Source organism: Rhincodon typus, chromosome 27 (genome assembly GCF_021869965.1).
Source record: "Rhincodon typus isolate 14 chromosome 27, sRhiTyp1.1, whole genome shotgun sequence".
Classification (NCBI taxonomy): domain Eukaryota; kingdom Metazoa; phylum Chordata; class Chondrichthyes; order Orectolobiformes; family Rhincodontidae; genus Rhincodon; species Rhincodon typus.
The window spans coordinates 29,013,042-29,033,213 of NC_063358.1; the positions used below are offsets into that span (position 1 = coordinate 29,013,042).

Below are 20,172 nucleotides of genomic sequence, written 5' to 3' on the forward strand. Positions count from 1 at the left end.
TGTCCGTCCTCCCTGGACTGACCTATCCCCTTCCTAACTCCCTACCTACACTCACCTTTACTGGCTCCATCCCCGCGTCTTCGACCTGTTTGTTTCCTCTCCTCTATCCCTCTTCTATCCGCCTCCCACTCTCTCCCTATTTATTTCGGAACCCCCTTCCCCTCCCCCTTTTCTGATGAAGGGTCTAGGCCCGAAACGTCAGCCTCTCTGCTCCTATGATGCTGCTTGGCCTGCTGTGTTCATCCAGCCCTGCACCTTGTTGTCTCGGATTCTCCAGCATCTGCAGTTCCTACTGTCACTGAATAAAATGGTTTTGTTGAGTCATTGAACGCAATGGAGAGTCCCTGTTGTTGCCCTCGACTTTTATCATGGGTTTACCGGGCAACAAAGATGGCATCAGACATTCCCCTGGAAGCTCTAAAGCCACATTGTTTCTGATGGGATTTCCGCAGAGACAGACGATTCAGAAATTTCCCTGGAGTAGGCAACAGGGAAGTACCCTTAACGGTTTTCATAGCATGAAGATTACAGTGATTGCATTCCTGAGGGTCAAAAATCTCACACCACCCGGTTATAGTCCAGCAGGTTCATTTAAAAACACTAGCTTTTGAAGCATTGCTCCTTCATCAGGTGTAGTGAGAGAGACATCAAGACACAGAATTTACAAGTAAAAGATCAAAAGATCATACAACAAATACGACTGTATTGAATAAACAAAAAAATGGCTCATTAACTCCCGCCTGTTAAATCTTTAATCAGTTAGAAAAGAGTTGCAGGTTTCAATTGATTAAAATGAAAATCCCAGAATTTCTTTCAAGTCACTGCCCCGAGATAACGAAGTGCTCTTTTAGTGTATACAAGGGGTGACAGCTCAGGTCAGACAATGCATTTTCAGTGTGAAGGCTTGTTTAGAATCTGTCTGTTTTAACCTGGGATCCAACTGTTTCATTTCCAAAGCAGGAATTTATAAAATGCCCCATTGACTGACTGTGTCTACAAATTGTGCGCTTTTTGAACAAAATAGAATATATCTGCAAATACAAATCTGTAAATGCGTGTGCTTGCATGCCTGTGTGTGCGCATGCGCACATGCCTGTGTGTATTAGGGGGAGGGAGGGGTGGTGAGTGTCTGTGAGTGCTTCTGTGTGTCTGTATGCGTGAGGGAGAGCGAGAGAGTGTGCGGGAGCATGTATGTGTGTTTGTCTGTGTGTGTATCTATATGAGAGAGAGAGGGTGTGTGAGAGTGTATAGTGTGGCGGGGTCACCTGTAGGGCAAGATCACGGTTGAGGCTGTCCTAAATAGGTACCGAATGTGGCTATCAGCCTCTGCTTGGTAACTCTGCATTGTTGTGTATCCTGAAGGCCGCCTTCGAGGCATTTACCTGAAGATCCGAGGCCGAATGTCCTTGACTGCTAAAGTGCTCCCCCACTGGGAGGGAACACCCCTGTCTGGCAATTGTTACGCAGTGTCCATTCATATTGTCATAGCGTATGCATGGTTTCGCCAATATACCATGCATCTGGGGCATCTTTGCCTGCAGCATTGGAGAAAGACAGCGTTGGCCAAGTCGTGTGTATCAACCGTACACGTGGTGGGCGGTATTTCCACGTGTTATGGTAGGGTCCATGTCAATGATCTGACATGTCTTGCAGAGGTTGCTACGGCAGGGCTGTGTGATGTAGTGGCCGATGTTGTCCTGAAGGCTGAGTAGTCTAAGGTTTTGTGGTTGTTTGAAGGTGAGAAGTGGAGGCGCAAGGAAGATCTTGGCAAGGTGCTTGTAGTCATCGATGTGTCGAAGGCTGCGTAGAGCATGGCATAGTTTCTCCGCTCCTGGGAAGTACTGGATGATGAAGGGTACCCTATTAGTCGTATACAGTGTCTGTCTTCTGAGGAGGTCATTATGGTTTTTCGCTGTGGCACTTCGGAACTGGTGATCAGTGAGTTGAGAATTCAATCCTGTTCTTATGACGGCGTCCTTCAACATCTTTATCTGAGCAGATCCTGTGTATGCACAGGGTTTGTTTGTAGAGGATGGCTGTTTTAATATGTTTAGAGTGGAAGCTAGAGAAGAGTAGCATTGTGGGGTTATCTGTAGGTTTGTGGTAGAGTGAGATACTGAGGTGTCTGTCCTTGATAGAGATGCGTGTGTCCAAGAATGAGACTGATTCTGGCCTCGTGCCCTCTTCCCCCGCCTGTGCGCCCCCTCGCCCCTCCCCCCCCCCCACCCGCTCCCTCACCTCCTTGCCCCTTCCCCCGCCTGCGCGCCCTCTCCCCCACACGGTCAATTTGCATTTGCAGATTTTCATTTGTAAATATAGGTTATTTTGTTCAAAAAGTGCACAATTTGTAGAAACAGTCAGTGGGGCATTTCATGAATTCCTGCTTTGGAAATAAAACCAGTTGGATCCCAGGTTAAAATGCAGACAGATTCTAAACAAGCCCGCACGCTGAAAATGCATTGTCTGACCTGGGCTGTCACCTCTTGTATACACGTTAAAAAAAAAACCTTTAGTTATCTCGGGGCAGTGAGTTAAAAGAAATTCTGAGATTTTCATTTTAATCAATTGAAATCTACATCTCCTTTCTAACTGATTAAAGATTTAACAGTTGGGAGTTGACGAACCATTTTTTGTTTATTCAATACAGTCGTATCTGTCGTATGATCTTTTGATCTTTTACTTGTAAATTTTGTCTCTCTCTCGCTACCTGATGAAGGAGCAATGCTTTGAAAGCTAGTGTTTTCAAATAAATTTGCTGGATTATAACCTGGTGGCATCTGATTTTTGACTTTGTCCAATCCACTCCAACACTGGCACCTTAATATCATGCATCCCTGAAGTCAGAGGCTTTTTTTTTTCAAAATCCACAGGATAAGTGTTTGAAACCTTGGGTCTAAAATGCATGATCTTTTAAGATCTTAGTTGGATACCACCAGGACTATGCTGTGATTTCTTGTTGCTGCACTCCCATTGCTGGAGGGTCACTGTTGATTCTGCCACAGATTACTGGGGATGCACAGAATATTTGGAAAGGCAAATAGTGCTAGCGTAGTGAATAAAACGTCCAAGGGTGTTATTGAAGTAAGGGTGAAAAAGTGAAGTCTGAATCAGGGTAATGGATATAATGTGAATATACGAGTATAATAAATTAATGGGGGAGTTACAGGCACTGCCATATGGAAATATAATGATGTGGTGATAATGGAGACCTGGCGCAAGGAAGGATAGGACTGGGTGTTAAATATTGCTGGGTACAAGGTTTTCAGAAAAGATAGAAAAGGAAGGAAAGGAGGAGGGAGTAACAGTATTGGTTAGAGAAAGCATTGCAGTGCTGGACAAATATGATGTCTGAGAAGTTTCGAAGACAGAATCACTTTGGTTACAGCTAAGAACAAAAAGGGTGCAAGTGTAGTCAATAGACCACCATGGGAAGGATACAGAGAAACAAATCTGCAGGGAAATTACGGAGAGATGCGAACATTGCAATGTAGTTATAATGGGCCATGTCAATTACCCAAATATAAACTGGGATTTTGGTATTTGAAGGAGCAGCGAGGGCCAAGTCTCCTTGATTTTTTTTCAGGTGAGTTTCCTGCAGCAGTATGTGTTCACTCCAAAACAAAAAGCGCTGTTGGACCTGGTTCTGGAAATGGGGTGGATCATGTGTGAGTGGGGAGCATTTAGTAGACAGTGATCATTGCATTGTAATGCTAAGGATGGTGGAGGAGAATGACCAGCATTAATCCAGAGCAAGAAAGCATCAAGTGGCATGGGAGCCTACTTCAATAGGGCCACAGTGCAGCTGGATGAGGTTGGCGGCAAAAACTGTACCTGAGCAATGGGCTACTTTTGAGGTCATGGTTTAGCTCCAGCCAGAGTATATTCCCTCAAAAGGGAAAGGTAAGACCAACAAATCTAGAGCTCCCTGGATGACAAAGGAAGTAGAGATTGTTCATCATTTTAAAAAGTGCTTATGACATAAGTCAGGTAGAAAATACAATTGAGAACCAAGAGAAATGCAGAAGTTTCAGACAGGAAGTGCAGATTGCGTGAGGATAGCGAAAAGGAATTATGAGAAAAGATTTGGCAGCCAACATAAAGAGGAATCTCAAAGTCTTCTATACGCACGAAGGTATTCAACGTATTATAAAATGAGGAGGAGGGCTGTTTAGAGACTGTGAAGCGGATATGAATATGGAGGCAGAGGGAATGGCTGAGGTACTAAAGGAATACCTGGCCTCTATCCTTCCTGAGGAGGTAGATACTACCCAGGCTATGGTGACAAAAGAAACAGGAACCTCGGTCACTAAACGTGTTCAAATTTGCTGAGAAATAAGTGTTGGATTGATTGTTGGTACTTGAAGTTGACAAGGACAAGAACCAGATGAGCTGTATCCAAGGAGATTGAAGGAAGTAAAAGTGGGAATTATAGTGGCATTGGGCATGTTATAGTGACATGATGGACCCTTCAAACACTTATTCTTGATGAGTCAAGTGGGATCAAGGATTATAGCAAAAATGCAGGAAAGTGGACTTGAAAGGTATCAGATTGATCATGATCCTAATGAATGGTGGAACAGGGTCAAGGGACCAAACAGCCTACTCTTTTTCCTATTTCTCATGGTCTTCTGAAAGAAGCTTTATACAGAAGTTCCCCAAGGGTCTGTGTTGGGATCCTAGCGTTTCTTGATATTTATTAATGATCTAGATCTTGGTGTGCAGGAGACACTTTGAAAGTTTGCAGATAATGCTACAAAATTTAAATCATGTTAAATTTCAAAGAGGACAATGTAGAACTTCAAAAGGACACAAGATAAGTTTGTGGACCAGACAAATAGTTTGCAGATGAAGGTCAGTTCAGAGAAGTGTGAAATGATACATTTTGATAGGAATCCATGGACAAAATAAAAGTTACAATCTGAAAGGGGATGCAGGAGCAGAGGGAGTGTTGATGTTTATGGATCATTGAAGATGACAGGACAGGTTGAAAGACCAATTTTTCAAGTATACAGTATCCTGAGTTTTATTAATAGGGGCAATAGAGTACAAGAACAAGGTGGTGATGCTTAACTTGCAATAGACAGTTTTGGGCACCGCATTAAATGAAGGATATGAATGTGTTGGAGAGAGTGCTGAGGGATTTACAAGAATTGTCCTAGGAATGAGAAGCTTCACTTTTGAGGATAGTTGAGAGAGATTAAGACCCTCAACTTTAGAGAGGGGGCTAAGTGGAGATCTGTTAGAAAAATCATAGAGTGGTTAGAAAGAATCATTGGGGAGAAGCTTATTCATGTTTGTAAAAGGATCAAGAACAAAAGGACACAGCTTTAAACTGAGTTGTTAAAGAAAGAAATGTGATGTTTGGAAGGTACTTTTTCACACAATGAATGATTTGGGTCTGGCATGCACTACCCAGCAGCGTGGTGGAGGCAGGTTCAATTGATGCGTTCAAGAGGGAACAAGGTGATTATTTAAATAAACAACGTACAAGGTTACAAGGGAAGAGCAAGAGAATGACACTAAACCCAATGCCCATTTGGAGGTCAGATGCAGACATGATGAATCGAATGACCTCCTGCACCATAACATTTATGTGTTCTGTGACTATCTCTCTGTCATTTGGAGCATTGTTGAAAATGTTCTTCGCAGCATTGTTATCCTTAAGAAGAGAGACCATCCTGCAAGCGGTTTCTTGGGCTTTCTCTTCCCACCACTTGTCTTTAATATTCCGGAATTGGCTTCGGGTGCTACTCTTGAGCTGCTGGAACGCTGCCATCTTGACTTGTAATCTTCAACAGATCTCTCAAGCTATAGAGGCAGTTTGTTTTAGCTCCAGGAGGTTTCTATCATTTTTATTGTGCTAGTCCTAATGTTGATCGTACTCAAAAACCTAGAGGTCTGAACACGTCATGTTCAGCTGACTATATTTGATCCCACTGTTCTGAAATTGAGTTGGGTATGTGAACAAGTCCCTGGTTGGTTATGAACTGCTTTTAAAACTTCTTTTTTGGTTGGAGCTGCTTTACGGAGGTGACGTTGATCTTACTCCTCTTGGACTGTTGTTCATGTGATGTTCTTGTGCTAAATGGATGTTCATTACAGATTAAAGAAATCAATGCTCTGTCCAACACGCATCTGTCCCCTGCATGGATTGAATGATGCAGATGTAAGTTGGATCTTTAACTCAAATAATAACATAATACAAAAGATGCTTGTGCTTTGATCTATGATATCTCTGCCTGGTTTTGTATTTGTTCTTCTGATGGAGAAAGGTATTTGTTGTAAGGAGGCCATGCTGAATACACTTTTCCAGATGATGAAGACCAATTGCATTGGCATTTCCCATCTGGTTTTTCCCAATAGTTCATCTCCACACGTCTGGGTCATGGCTAACCCTGACACTGAAGCCCCCGAGGAGAAGGATGTTTTCTTCTTTGGTGAAAGCATTGAGAGCTTTGAGGTTAAAATAGAACTTTTTCTTAACACTTTCATCTGAGTCAAGGATTGGGTCCTAGGAGCTGATGTTAATGGCAATATTGATTATGGTTGAACTGGAGGTGAACCTTTCTTTTACACAATTGGAAAGTTCTGACAGTGCATTCAAGATCCAATCAATATCACGCAACCAGCTGTATGGACATAAGATTTGTAGTAGTTGATGTATCCCCCTTCTTGTTAGTTTACCGATCCCTCCCCAGGAGGGGGAGTATCACTGAGAGCAGCAAAGTAAAATTTATAGAGTCATAGAGATCTACAGCCCAGAAAAAGGGCTTTGGACCCTCATTGTCCATGGTGGTCAAAAACAACTACCTAACTAGTCTAATCCTATTTTTCAGCACTTGGCCTATGGTCTTGAATGTTTTGGCATCACAAGTGCATTTCCAAATTACTGCTTGAATATTATGAGTGTCTGCCTCTACCACCTTTTACAGGTCATGAGTTCCAGATTTTCACTACCCTCTGGGTTAAAAATAAGAAAGGATTTTCTTGACATCTCCTTTAAACCTTCAGCTCCTTACCTTAAATCTGTGCCTGGTGATCATTGATAATGGGGAAAAGTCTTCTTTCCTGTCTCCTCTATCTATGCTCCTCACAGTTTTATACATCTCGATCAAGTCCCCTCAATCCTCTCTGGTTTAAGGAAAAGAACTCAGTCTGTCCAATCTCTCTTCATAACTGAAACTTCGCAGCCCAGGCAACATCCTGGTAATTCACTGTTGCACCGTCTCCAATGTTATCACATTCCTTCTATAATGTGTGTTCCAGGACTGTACACAATATGCTGGCTCTGGCCTAACCAGTGTTTTATACAGTTCTAGCATTGAGTTTTGTATGTTGATGATATGACTGTAGTTCCTCTCTCTGGACAGTCACTATCCTTTCGAGTTCTAAGATTAAGTTGCAATATTTAGAATTTGATTTCTTTCATCACAGTGATAATGCTGCTGCATGGTGTGGTTCCTTAACCAGCAGAAAGTGGAACGTCCGTTTTATAGGGTAACTTTTCTGGCCTCTGTCACCCAGGGTGAGGAAAGGGTCTACAGCTCAGTTACAGATGGTGTTGCCTGAAGACATCTCTGTCTCAACAGGTGTCCAGTAACCTTCATGCCCACATTGATTAGGAACGCCAAGATTCACAGCCTCATCCCTGTCATCAATTCACCATCGTCACAGAACTTGGCAATGAACTGTGGTAGATTTTTGTGCATGTCTTCACTTAGCATGAGGATCTTGTGGCACCATAACTGCCCACATGATCTTCATTGGTTAGTTTTCGGTGACCTGTCAAGCCACAATGACCATGACAACCATGCTGCATCAGCTTTCTTCTTTCGCAGCTGGTGAGATGGATAATCTTTGTCTGTCCTGCTTTGAATACTTTTTGGACAATACTTTGTATAGCAGCACCCCAGACTTCGGCACCATGGGTGGCATTACGAGGAGAAAGGAGCTCCTGACAGCCTTGCTTAAGCGACCCTTGAATATTCTCCACCAACTGAAGGCAGTAAATTATGTTTTTTTTGTATTCCTAGAAAATTGATATTTAGCTACTTACAACACCTAACTCAGATCTGTCTGTACGTTTTTAAATTAAACTTCTTTCTCTGTGAATTATAGGCAAGTGTTTCAGGTTAAACCATACTAAGTTGCATTCTGCTCTGTGATGTCCAGTACAATAGAAATATTCTGTCAAATGTTTAATATTGATTTGAGAAAGAAGGACTTCCATTTCTATTTTAACTTTGACAACCTCAGGATGACCAAACTGCTTACCATCCAATGAAGTCCTTTTGATTTTTTGTGGTGGTTATTTTCTTGGAAACATACAATGCATTTGCACGCAGAAAATTCTCTCAGTCAGTCAATGACATGTTAGTGAGAAGGTATTAGTTGATGTAGTAAGCTGTTTAGTTAACTGTTTAGCTGCTGTTGAATTCCTTGGAGAGGGTGGTGAAGGTCGGGTGATGGAGCAGAGGATGGAAGGGGGTGAAGTCAGGCAGGGCTGCGAGCCTGCTCCTTGTGATTTCCGTGTTCTTCAGTAATATCCAAGTTTGAGACCATTGACTTTAGATCTCAGAAGGACAAACTGGAATTTTTTTCTTGGTGAGAGTTCTGAATGGCATGAAGAGTTGGGTTCCATTTATTGCAATGGAGAATTAAATGCATTAGCAGGGAAGTTTTACTGCGTTTGCACAAAGAATCGGTGGCACTACATTTTTTTGTCTCTGTACTTAAAAGGATATAATGACAGCAGAAGCAGTACAGGGAAGATTTACTCGACTGATTCCCAGGATGAAGGAGTTATTGCATGAAGAAAGGTTGGACAAATCTGTCCTGTTAGAAGAATAAAATGTGATTTTAATGAAATATGTAAAGTTCAGAGGGGACTTGAAAAGTTTAATGCTGAGAGAATGGGAGAAACTAAAACCGGACAACACAGTTTAAAAATAAGAGGCTGTCATTCAAGTTGATGTTGAGTATTTTTTTCAAAGGGTCATTTGCCTGTGCAATAGTCTTCTAGCAAGTAATGGTAATACTCATTCAGTTAAATCTTATTTGATTATAGATTCACAGCGTGCAGATTAGGTAAGGATGTGGAGTCAAGGCCACAATTAGATCAGCCATGATCTTAAGAAATGACAAAGCAGGTTCAAAGGGCTGAATTGCCTTGCCTGGCCCAATTTTTTTTTTTATTTTTACACCCATGAACCACTAAAACTAGTTGTTTTGTTCAGATATTTGCTGACATTTTGATATCTTCTGGCAGTTTCTTCTTTGGAACAGTTGGCATTTGCACCGCTTTTGATTTTTACTTCATTTAAGTGTTCACACTTTCTAGGGAAATCTGTCACCACTAATCTGGGGAAGTTTTTAATCTGTTAAAATTGTACTCAAAAATAAAGATGTTTGCAACATAATGTAAAATCCAGGGCACCTCAAATCAAGTGTTGGACAACGAGTTCAATATAGAACACTCGGAAAAGGCAACATTTGCATATGGAAATACATAAGTGAAAAGTGGTGACTGGGTACCATTTCAGCTGAAAGATTCAAATGATGCCAGAAGTTAAATAGAGCATGGTTTTCACTTATTTGTCATTTAAATGCCAAAATTAGAAAATTCAAATCCATATTCATGTCTAAAATTTTAATATTAATTGATCTATTATGGACCAACCATGTAATATTAAAATATTAAATAGTATTACAAAACAGTTAAGGAAGTGTGATGGCAGCAGAGAAGCAGGGCTGTGTGTGGGCTCTTGCCCAAGGCTCAACAACTCCTGCATGCTTTCTTTTTTCTTTCATTTAGCTTCTTTTTTCCTTTCATTTTTCTTCTCTTTGGAGCCTTTTGTGGCGGGTTAGTCGGTGAAATCAGCGTGGCAACTGGAGTGGGCCATGTGCGGAATAGTGGCTTTTTGCATCCTTGGAGGCAGCAGTGGCTGTGACACCTCACGGCGACTAGGGACAATGGTGGCAAAGCTGCTCCTGTGATTGGCAGCGGCAGTGGACTTTTCATGATTGTGGTGCAGCAAGGCAACATCGCGGGAGGGTGGCCAGAACGGGACTGTTGGTGAGGCAGCGGCCTGGTCTAGCAGCGACCTCTGGGGTTGCAGTAGGCCCAGAGTGGGGACTGCTGGCATTGATGAGGCGGTGACTCCAGCAGCGGTATTGTGCTTCATTCAGAGCGGCAACTGTGTAATTGAGGTGGCAGTGGCACCAGGGACTCTTGGAGGGCAATTGTGGTTTCAGCACAGGACCTGGTGACAGCGAGGTGGGCCCAGTGGCGAAGAGCTGGCACATAAAGTGAGGTGATGCCGACGTTAGTGGGGTGGCGAGGCAGTCGAGGAGGGATGGCGGCGCAAGTGTTGTTAGTGAGCTGGCTCAGGACTCTCTTTCAGTTCTATCTTTTGTCCTTTTCATTCTTAAACTATTCAAAATGGTGCTGGATTGTGACTACTGTTGAAGTTTTTCACTATTTTTACTGTATTATTCACTTTAAAATGCAAGTGACAATAAATGATAATCCTCAATTTCATCCATTCCAGTAGGTTTCTTTCGCACATTTTTCTTCATTGTTAACTTGCAACCTGCTTTCATCGTCCATGTAATTATCCATCACAGTTTCTGCTGTTACTTTTAGATCATGTTGACTTGCTCAAAATTCCACTTGGCTTTATCTGAGCATATTTTCAAATTAATTGTTACTATAGATTAGTCTATAATTTTAAAGCAATAATGTTTTTAGTTTTTAAAATGTGGTGCATATATATTGAAAGAGCCTGCATTCAGGACAGGAGTAGAGCTTATAAATATTGGAAGCATTTTGAGTAATGTTTATAAACCAGGCTTAGGATAGAAGGCTACCAGGTCTGGAATGAGATTAGGAGGGAGTTTTGAAACTTCAAGTTTTTGTGGATTGCAGTGTACTTTTTCTTTTGGCTCAGTGTGCCAGGTTTTGGCTGGTGCCAATTGGATTGCCCTCAGACATACTGACAGTAGGGGTTTAGACAATGAAATGTTGAAAAAGGAATGTTTATAAAGTATTCATTTCATATGAGCTCATTGACAGTATACAAATATAACTCTGTTTCTTTGTTCTCCTTTCCTCTTAGGTGAGGATGAGATGGATACACAAGGCGGTTGGCAACCAGTTCTATCCAGAGACTCTTCTCCTGAGGCACTAGACTTCAGCACAACCAATCGAGCTAAAGCTGAGAGAAGACTTGAACTGTCTGTGACTGTGAATGAAAGTAGCTTTGGTCAGAGTGACTCATTTGGGAGGCAGAGTGATGTTTTTAAAAATAAAGAGCAAACTTTATTACAAAGAGGACATTCTCTGTTAGATGAAGATCAAAATGACTATATGAGCTCAAGTGAACTTGTTGCTGTGCCTTTAGGGGAAGATAATGACAATGAAGTTGACTTTGATCCAGTGGACAGTCCAAGGATTCAGCACACTCAAACTAACCAAATTACTCTTAGTGATAATTTCGAAGAAGGAAATGGAGTTGAACAGGGCATATTTAATGAAGCTGAGGTAAAGAGGAGGAAGACTGAGCTTGATGAGCTAAAATATAGAAAGCAACCAGTTGAAAGCAAACATAATGAATATGCATCAGATGGTGCAAACAGTTTTGAGAAGGACTTGCTGTTAAATGATTGTGACAGGCGCTTTGAATGTGAAGATGAGAATCGGGACATTCACAAAACAACTTTGTGTAATGACAGTGAAAGTAATTTGACTTTGCATAAAACTGAACTATTTAATATTGCTGAAAATGGAGATGCTATTTCGAGAGCACGAAGTAAGCTTACTATGGGTGAAGATGAAAAGTCTGCAGCGTTATTACGCAAATCAGTTATCCTAAAAGAATCTGTTGGATTTCCAATAAAAAGATCAGAAAAGAAAGACTTTATGTCAGAGACAAGGTTAGCAATTAAAGATTGTTTGCCAACAATGGTTGACTGTCTTGCGAGAGGGGCTGTGGAAAGACATGGGGAATCTGCAAGGACTGAAGTCCTGGATAAAGGAAAAATTGAAAAGAATCGAAAAGTGCCTCGGCATGAAGATTTATCTGCAGGTTCGTTCCAAAAATGAGACGTAGTATGAAGCACAGACCCCAGTCCTAGATTAGAGAGAGTCATCAGGTCTTAGTCAGAAAAAGATGTTGCATTATTAGTCATCACTTCTATTTTGAGGAATGCGTCATAATTTACACTTCTTTTCATTATTCGTTAATTCTTGCAAGGACCAAAAGCTTCAGAGGAGAAGAGATGACAATTGGAACAATTGCTGTGTTGTAAAAACAACTCTTTTTAAAAAAAAAAAAAATGGTTTGTAAGGAATTGTTTAAAAGCTTTCAATTATATATGGAAAGCATTAGCTCTGTGTCACTTTCTCCTTTTACTTTGGATAGCATATGTTTATTTTTTGGTTGCATCAGGGAATTTGGAGGCTTACTTTCTCAATAGGCAATAATGAGGATTGTTGTTTTGTATTCACTTTACCAAAATTTGTTTACTTAATGTGACCATATATGCAGCCCAATAGATTTGTGGTCTTAAGATATTGTTCATTTCACAAGCAATGAAGAAACCTTAATGCAGTGGAATGTACAAGTGTGCAGTCAATTCATATCACTAAGCTTGTGGAACCTAGATGTTCATTTCAGCACATTTACTGTTTCTTATTTGGGTGAGTATAACCACTGAATTTTTCAGTAGTAGTATTCTTACCTTTGAGGAATGAAGTTGAGGGCTTAAGTACTACTCCAAAGACTTGAGCACGCAATCTGCACTGACTGTTCTGTGCTAAGAGTGCAGCACTGTTGAAGCTATTGCCTGTTACATTTAATTCAAACCGGGGCCCAAAGATGGATGGAAAGATTGCTTGTCACTGTTAGAAGGACAGAGAAACTCTTTCTTTGCTGTGCCAACATTTATCCTTTAACCAAAATCTGGTCATTCATCTCATTGTCTGACTTTACTGTGTGTGCATTGGCTGTGGTGTTTTTATACATTACAACAGTGACTGCCCTTCAGAATGACTTCATGTCTTTGAATGATCCTGGGAGCATGAACGATGTTACATAAACCAGAAGTCCAGTTCTTTCAGTTTTAGAAATTCATTAACCCAGCAGTTTTCTGATGCTGCTGCAAAGTAAGTAGGAAGCAGTAGATGTTTGTGCGGGAGGAACTGAAATGTTTCAAAACTAGTTTTTAACTGCAGTCAGGCAGAAGAGTTTTTTGTGTGTGGAGACACCTATGTACTTTGAAGGCGGAAAGAGATGTTGAAAGTCCTTGAACATTGAGTGCATGTAGTTAATGCCATTCTTCAATATAAAGGACCAAGCCTTCAATGACTCAGCCAAATATTAATATTTTCGGTCAACAGATCTGGTCCACTTTAAAAATGAGCAGTCAAATCCAAGCTTGCTTTTTGTCAATTAAAGGTGGATTTGCAGTTGTGATTGACATGACAGAAGGAAGTACATGCATAATGTTATGATGCCAGCAGCAGTTATTATCGGACACGTTAGACTCCTGATGGAAACCTGCTTGATAGCTCATATTTTGACTTGTTTTAGTTTAATCAAAGTTGTGTCTTGCTGAAACATCATACAGTGCTGCAGATTTTGCTTTAACAATAAAACACACGTTTATTAACAAAAGAAATGAAGATGAAATAGAATAATCCAAAATATCTACTTGTAACTCAAATTCAATGAGTTCTAAACACAGTAAAAATACAGTCCCATGATCCCAAAATGCTCCTTTATAAGTTGAAAAGAAACAAAGCAGTTTTTTCATAGTACCCAAAGCACACCCTGTAAAGGACCCAAAATGGCAGTCAGACAATACTCTCCAGAGTGCCTTATTTTGACATTTTGCTAGGTTTAGGTTACTTGCAACTTCATTTTTGTTTTGACTGGAATTGAAGATAACTTCTTCCTGGAGCTTAAAATATGTTCAGTTCTAAGTACCTTTTTCAGGGTTTTATCTCAACACTTCTCTTCTGGGACATATCTAGCTCTTCACACTAAGGTAACCTAGTTCACTATATATCCTTCCCTCTTCAGGAACACACCGGTCTCTGTAGCCATTCTATTCTGAAGACTTCAGAGGACTGCCCCATTCAAAGTAAAAGTTCAAGTCCCCTTTCCAACTATGGATGTTTCCCTTCAATTTAAAAAATAAGTTCCAGAAAACTCTTAACAAATCTTGAGGCCTCATTATTTTCTTTACTGGGTTGCGAAGCTACCTAAAATTAACAGAAGTTCCATTATTGGTACACAAAATTCATTCGCTCCTAAGCCAAGCCTCAAAACTGATTTTAACAGAAGTCACCATCGCTTCAGACATAATTACAAGTTAAAGATTAACTTCAGACATAGAAAACTCACCTCTTAACTCAAAAATCAGAAACCCAAACTGAATAATAAATAATATCAAAACGTATATAAATACCAGAGTTTACATAATAATAGAGCTTCAAAGCAAGGTATTTAGGCCTATGTTTGAGCTGTTCTTCCAGAACAGTATTTCCTTAGGTAGTTTCAGTCAGCAGCAAAAAGTAAGCTCAAAATCTTAGGGATTTAGAATGTTAAAGGCTCATCATTTTTCTGCCAGCCGAATGAGAGTTATTCTGTCGAATCCCACTTTCTACTCTTGCTTTGTGGCTCCTCTGGTTAGAACACTTCAAGTGCATACCCAAATACTTTTTATACACTACTAGGGTTTTAATGTCAAGCACACTTTTAGATAGTGACTTCCTGACACATTTCAGGCTCCAAGTGAAGAGAACTCAACTGCCTTTTAATTCTTCTGAATGTTTTAAGTGTTGTTCCTAGGCTGTTGACCTCTTTGTTGGTGGAAATAGATCCTTTCTATACACTCTGCCTAGGTCCTCATGATTCACGTTAATTAAATTTCCCTTCATCCTCTGTTCCAAAGAAAATTATTCCCAGTTTATCCAATCTATCTCCATATTTAATTTTTTAAAATATTCTTTCAGATATGATTACCATCTTCCTGTAATGTGGCTATCAGAATTGTCTGTGGAGCTCTAACATGAGTCTAGCTAGTTTCTGTACAATTCTAGGATAACCTTCCTTCTCTTCAGTGCCTGGTCTAATTGTGAAAGGTATAATTGTATGCTTTCTTAACTGTCTAATCTCTCTGGTTTGTTACCTTCGGGGATATGTGGACATGAAACCAAATTCCTTTTGTTCCTCTATGTTTCTCAATAGCCTACCATTTCTTCTATGTTACCCGCAGTCTGTCATTTCCCTGTTTGCCATTATTAGTTCCCCAGCCTAACCCGCTAAAGGCCATCATTCACTTCTCTTTTTTTTTTTGCTTTTTACATACTTACAGATACTTACATACTTACAGATTCCTATTTTATCATTTCACTTTAGCCAACTCAATATTCATGCCCTTGTATTTGCTTTGATTAAAGTTGAAGACAGTAGTTTTAGACCTCAACCTCAAAGTGAAACTCTTCCAAGTTATTATCACTAGTTCCCTAGGCGTCTTTAATACCTTATTACACATAACTGGGGAATAGGCTATTCTAGACCTGATAGGTTCCAGGATATACGATTCTCAGAAAGTACTCTGAATAAGCTCTAAGAATGTCTCCTCCAAGTTGCTTTTGCCAATTTGATTCATCCAGTCTTCTTAATCATAGATTAAAATCTTCTATGATTATTTCAGTACTTTTCTTACAAGTGCCCATTACTTGAATTATGCTTTCTCTGATAGCGTAGCTACTTTTGGGAGAGGTGTTGGGGTCAATAAACTTCTCCTACCAGTGACGTTCCTTTGCTGTTTCTTGTTTCCACTATTTCTACATTTTGATCCTTTTGAAGTGAGTTAGCGAGTGTACAGTCAAGAAGTCTGGTGTACAGTATATTGGCAGCTTTTTATTAAAGGAATGCCTTGACTTAAAAATATCCAAAGGGAATGAAGGGAAAATATGAAAAAAAATTGGTTCTGCTTTAACTTGTGAAAAGGCTATTTAAATCTTTGACAAGCAAAATAATGTTGACGTTGGAAATTTCTTGACTTGTTTATCTTTTGAATTTAATGGGGTATTCATGGTGTGTGGTGTTTACACAGGTAGTGGTCAACTGCAGGGTAAAGCTGCTTGATGCACTGAGACCAATAATCCATAAAACCTTGTATAATTTCGACTTTCCTACTGTGTCAATATTGCAACTTTATTCCAGCCATTTGACCTAATAACAAGATCATAGCTAAAATTTTTATGGATTTAGGAACATTTGGAGGAGTGGGATGAAATTCATGCGTATCAGTAACTTCGCATGCTCCAGATATTCAACTTTTTCAAACCCAGTACAGATTGATGACCCGCCTCCAGGCGCTGAACCTGATAGCAAATTGTCTGAATTCCATTCCTGCTTAAAAGCACATTGTGGCCTGTCAGCCCTGCATGTTTTGTCTCACTTAACTGTTCTGTTTCTAGCACGATGCTTATTCCACTTTGTGATTCACTGTTAACTACTCTTTTGTATCCTGGATTATCTTTGAGCGGTGCAGTGGTAAATGTATTGGTTGGCTGACAAATGTACATTAGTTAAACTCCATTATTAGGTAGCCAATAAATGTAGCTGCAAAACAACTGCTGTAATTTATGTTGTTGTGAGATGCCTTAGCTTTTCCAGTCACCAGTGCCGTTTTCCCTATAATAAGAGCCGAAGGAGTAAGCATTTAGATTGTTTGTTTCATATAGCCATACTTTCATTTACTGTAACCAAATTACTTCCCTTGCTGCACCTTTGTGCATAATTGTCAGAATTATAAATATGCAAAATCCACTTGCTTGGCTGATCTGAACATTTTTTTTAATATGCATGTGTATATGTGTGTGTGTATGTGTATATATGTCTCTCGCTCTCTCTAATAATGTTCTGTATAAACCAAGATAAATTAGATGGTACATAGTACGGTATAGGAGTGATTTATTTTTGTGATGTTCATATTTATAATTCTTCAATCAATTTTAAGGCATCTCAATGATGGTATAAAATCAAAGTACTGAAGATGTTGGAGATCCAGAATAAAAGCAGAAAGTGCTGGAGAAACTCATCTGGTGGGAAAGCAACTATGGAGAGAGAAATAAAGCCCTTTGTTTCTCTTCAGTACTTGGTGTCGTCAACCATGATCAGATTCATTGGTGGAGCAAGTTCAAGGTTGAACTGCTCCTAGTTCTTTATTTTTATATTCTCTCCACAGATGCTGCCAGACCTACTGAGTTTCTCCAGCACTTTGTATTTTCTTCAGTACTGGTATAATTTTAGTCTGGATATTGGGCAACCTGAGACCATAAACCACTTTCTGGAGTTTATTTGACTAATCTGCATCCATTACTATTGGCAGCAAAGTAATAAACTGAAATTTGGTTGGCACTACAAGGCAAGATCAGAAAACTGGATAGGAGTTATAAACTTCAGAAGCCGAATTGGAGACTGTAGTCTTTGGAATAAGCTCTCAAAAGTAGCTATATAAAAGTTACGGCATCAGGGAGATAACAAGTGGAGGTCATGTATTTTGCCACAGATAAGGAAGGAAGAACGGAGACAGCAGCCTCGTACTGTTCCTGACTGAGGCCTTGTAGTTAGTTAGTGATATTCTCTGGAGGCTTAAAGTAGCTTGAATATTTGCCTTTTCAGTTTCCAGGATTATTTCAGTGTACTTTGCATGCAAGCTCCCATTACTACTTGCTTTATGGTTTGTCTGATAGCATTCCAGGAGAAATGCTAAACAGAAAAAAAGTAAAATAATTTGGGTTCTGGTGAATTGGTTTGTCCCACTATATTGTTAGGGCTGTATTTGTTTTGTTTCAGTAATCTTTTTACTTTGTTAATGAATTGATGTTGCAATTAGCATTGTAAATGTGTATTAAATTCACATGCACGTTTTCACTGAAAGACATTCCTTCAGAAAACAACATTGACAGATACATGAGTAGGTGGAGATTTACTCCCAAGAGAATTTTACACTTAAGGGAGTGCATCAAGTAAGCAAGGGATCAGTGGGGTTTACTGCCAGTTCCTGCAGGAAATAGACCGCTTTCAAATGCCTTGCTCATTCCTTTTCTGTCATCCCCATGCGGTGGCTTTCCCCTCAGGCTATGTTGGCCTGGCCTGGGAAGCAACTTGCAAAGTGTAAATGAAAAGAGCATGCGCTGCACACTTGGTACATCTTTTCGTGCATTCAGTGATTTAAAATAAATGAAAATTTGGGCATTTTGTCTCATCCTTCTGTGAAGATGTACACCAGATGTGTGGGAGGTAGTGGAGGTAGCTCCACAGGATCTGAGAATTTGATGAAGAATATTCTTAAGTACAACCCTCTGTCCCATATTTCTGGCTGCTGCGTAAGCTGGAATGTTTTTGAGCAGCTGTATCCAAAGGACACTAAGCAAAAATAAAGAGCTGCAGTTGCTGGAAATATGAAACAAAAACAGAAATAGCTGGAGAAACTCAGCAGGTCTTGCAGCATCTTTGCAGGGGAGACAGAGTCAATGATTTGGGTGCGTTGACCCTTCTTCAGAACTCCAAAGGACATGTGGGTCTTTGTAAAGTGTAAAACAGTGCTTCCAGTAATTCTTATTTCCTCAGTCTGTGGTTAATAAATCTGAGTGGTTTGTCCATATTCTGTGTGTAGGTTTCTATCATTGCTACCATGGCCAGATGTATTCATCCGTAAGTGAAACCATAATGAAAGATATAGGAAAATAGTCAAGGATGCTCAAGAACATAATTGGTATGGATGAAGTGTGCAGGCAGCATCTAACAATTTTGCAAAGCCCTGAAATTTGCTAAGCGTGGAATTTAATGGAAATGTTTGTCATCTTGACTGAGATGCACAATTAAAAACCAGCAGCTTTTGTTAGAGAGGTGAAAAGTAGTTGGAGTCAGATATAATCCTGAAGTGTATTCTTAGTTGAAAGCTTGATGGCTTTTGTTGCAAATGATTTATTAAAATTTTTTTGCAATTAGATGAAACACAAGACATTGATGGAATTGAATCAGAAGCAACTATAACAGCAATAACAGCATCTCCTGTGGTAAGAAACAGCATTACTATCAACTTTATTTTTGCGTAATTAACCCACATCAATCAAATTCTAACTTAACTTTGTGTTAAAGTCCTACATATTGTCAAATTCTAACATTCTTTTTCTTCTCATAACTTTCTTTCCCTCAAGTGCCAGCTGTGGCTTAGTTGGTAGCCCATTTACTACTGAGTTGGTGGGTTATGGGCAAAATAGTTCCCCTCTTTTTTTTTTCATTGTTCAGCCCATTTAAAGTATGTGGGTGGCAGTGATTTCTGAAGCCAGATGTCAATGTCTTGACATGCTGATCAGCATGCGCAGAACACAGTGCTGGGCAACTTACAGGGAACACTAGTTGTGGGTTCAAGTCCCACGTCTATAAGACCACAATATAGGAGCAAAATTTGGCCACTGGCCCATTGAGTCTGCACTGCCATTCGATTATAGCTGATCTATTTCTCAACCCCATTCTCCTGCTGCCTTCTCATAAACCTTGATCCCCTTACCAATCAAGAACCTATCACTCACAGTCTTAAATGCATTCAGTAATTTGGCCTTCAGAGCCCTTTGTGGCAATGAGTTGCAAGATTAACTACCCTTTGGCTGAAGAAATTCTTCCTCATCTCAGTTTTAAAGGGTAGTCCCTTCACTCTGGTGCTATGCCCTTGGGAAAATCACTCCCATGAGTGAAAACATCTTCTCCATGTTCACTGTATCCAGGCCCCTCAGTATTCTGTAAGTTTCAATCAGATTCTCCCCAGATGCTTCTAAACTTCAAGTCCAGACCAATAGTCCTCAACCACACACGTGACAAGCCCTTCATCCCTGGGATCATTCTTGTAAACCTCCTCCTGATCCCCTCAAATGTTTGCATATCCATCCTTGGATATGGGGCCCAAAATTACCCCCAGTATTCCAAATACAGTCTGACTAGAGTCTTGTCTGGCCTCAGCAGTACATCTTTGCTCTTGTACTCTAGCTCTCTTGAAATGAATGTGAACATTGCATTTCCCTTCCTAATTGCCAGCTGAACCTGCATGTTAACTTTAAGAGAATCCTGAACTAGGACTCCGCAAGTCCCT

At 40.2% G+C, this 20,172-nt stretch overlaps 1 protein-coding gene across 4 annotated transcripts in view; it reads left to right on the forward strand.

Moving 5' to 3' along the window:
* LOC109937770 (zinc finger MYM-type protein 4-like) overlaps positions 1–20,172 on the forward strand; it is a 119,093-nt gene that overhangs the window by 24,513 nt on the left and 74,408 nt on the right. For all 4 annotated transcript variants that reach the window (XM_048613091.1, XM_048613093.1, XM_048613092.1 and 1 more), the window contains exons 3-4: positions 11,118–12,086; positions 19,035–19,102. In XM_048613091.1, coding sequence (XP_048469048.1) covers positions 11,118–12,086; positions 19,035–19,102 — 1,037 coding nt within the window. The remainder of the gene's footprint in view (positions 1–11,117; positions 12,087–19,034; positions 19,103–20,172) is intronic.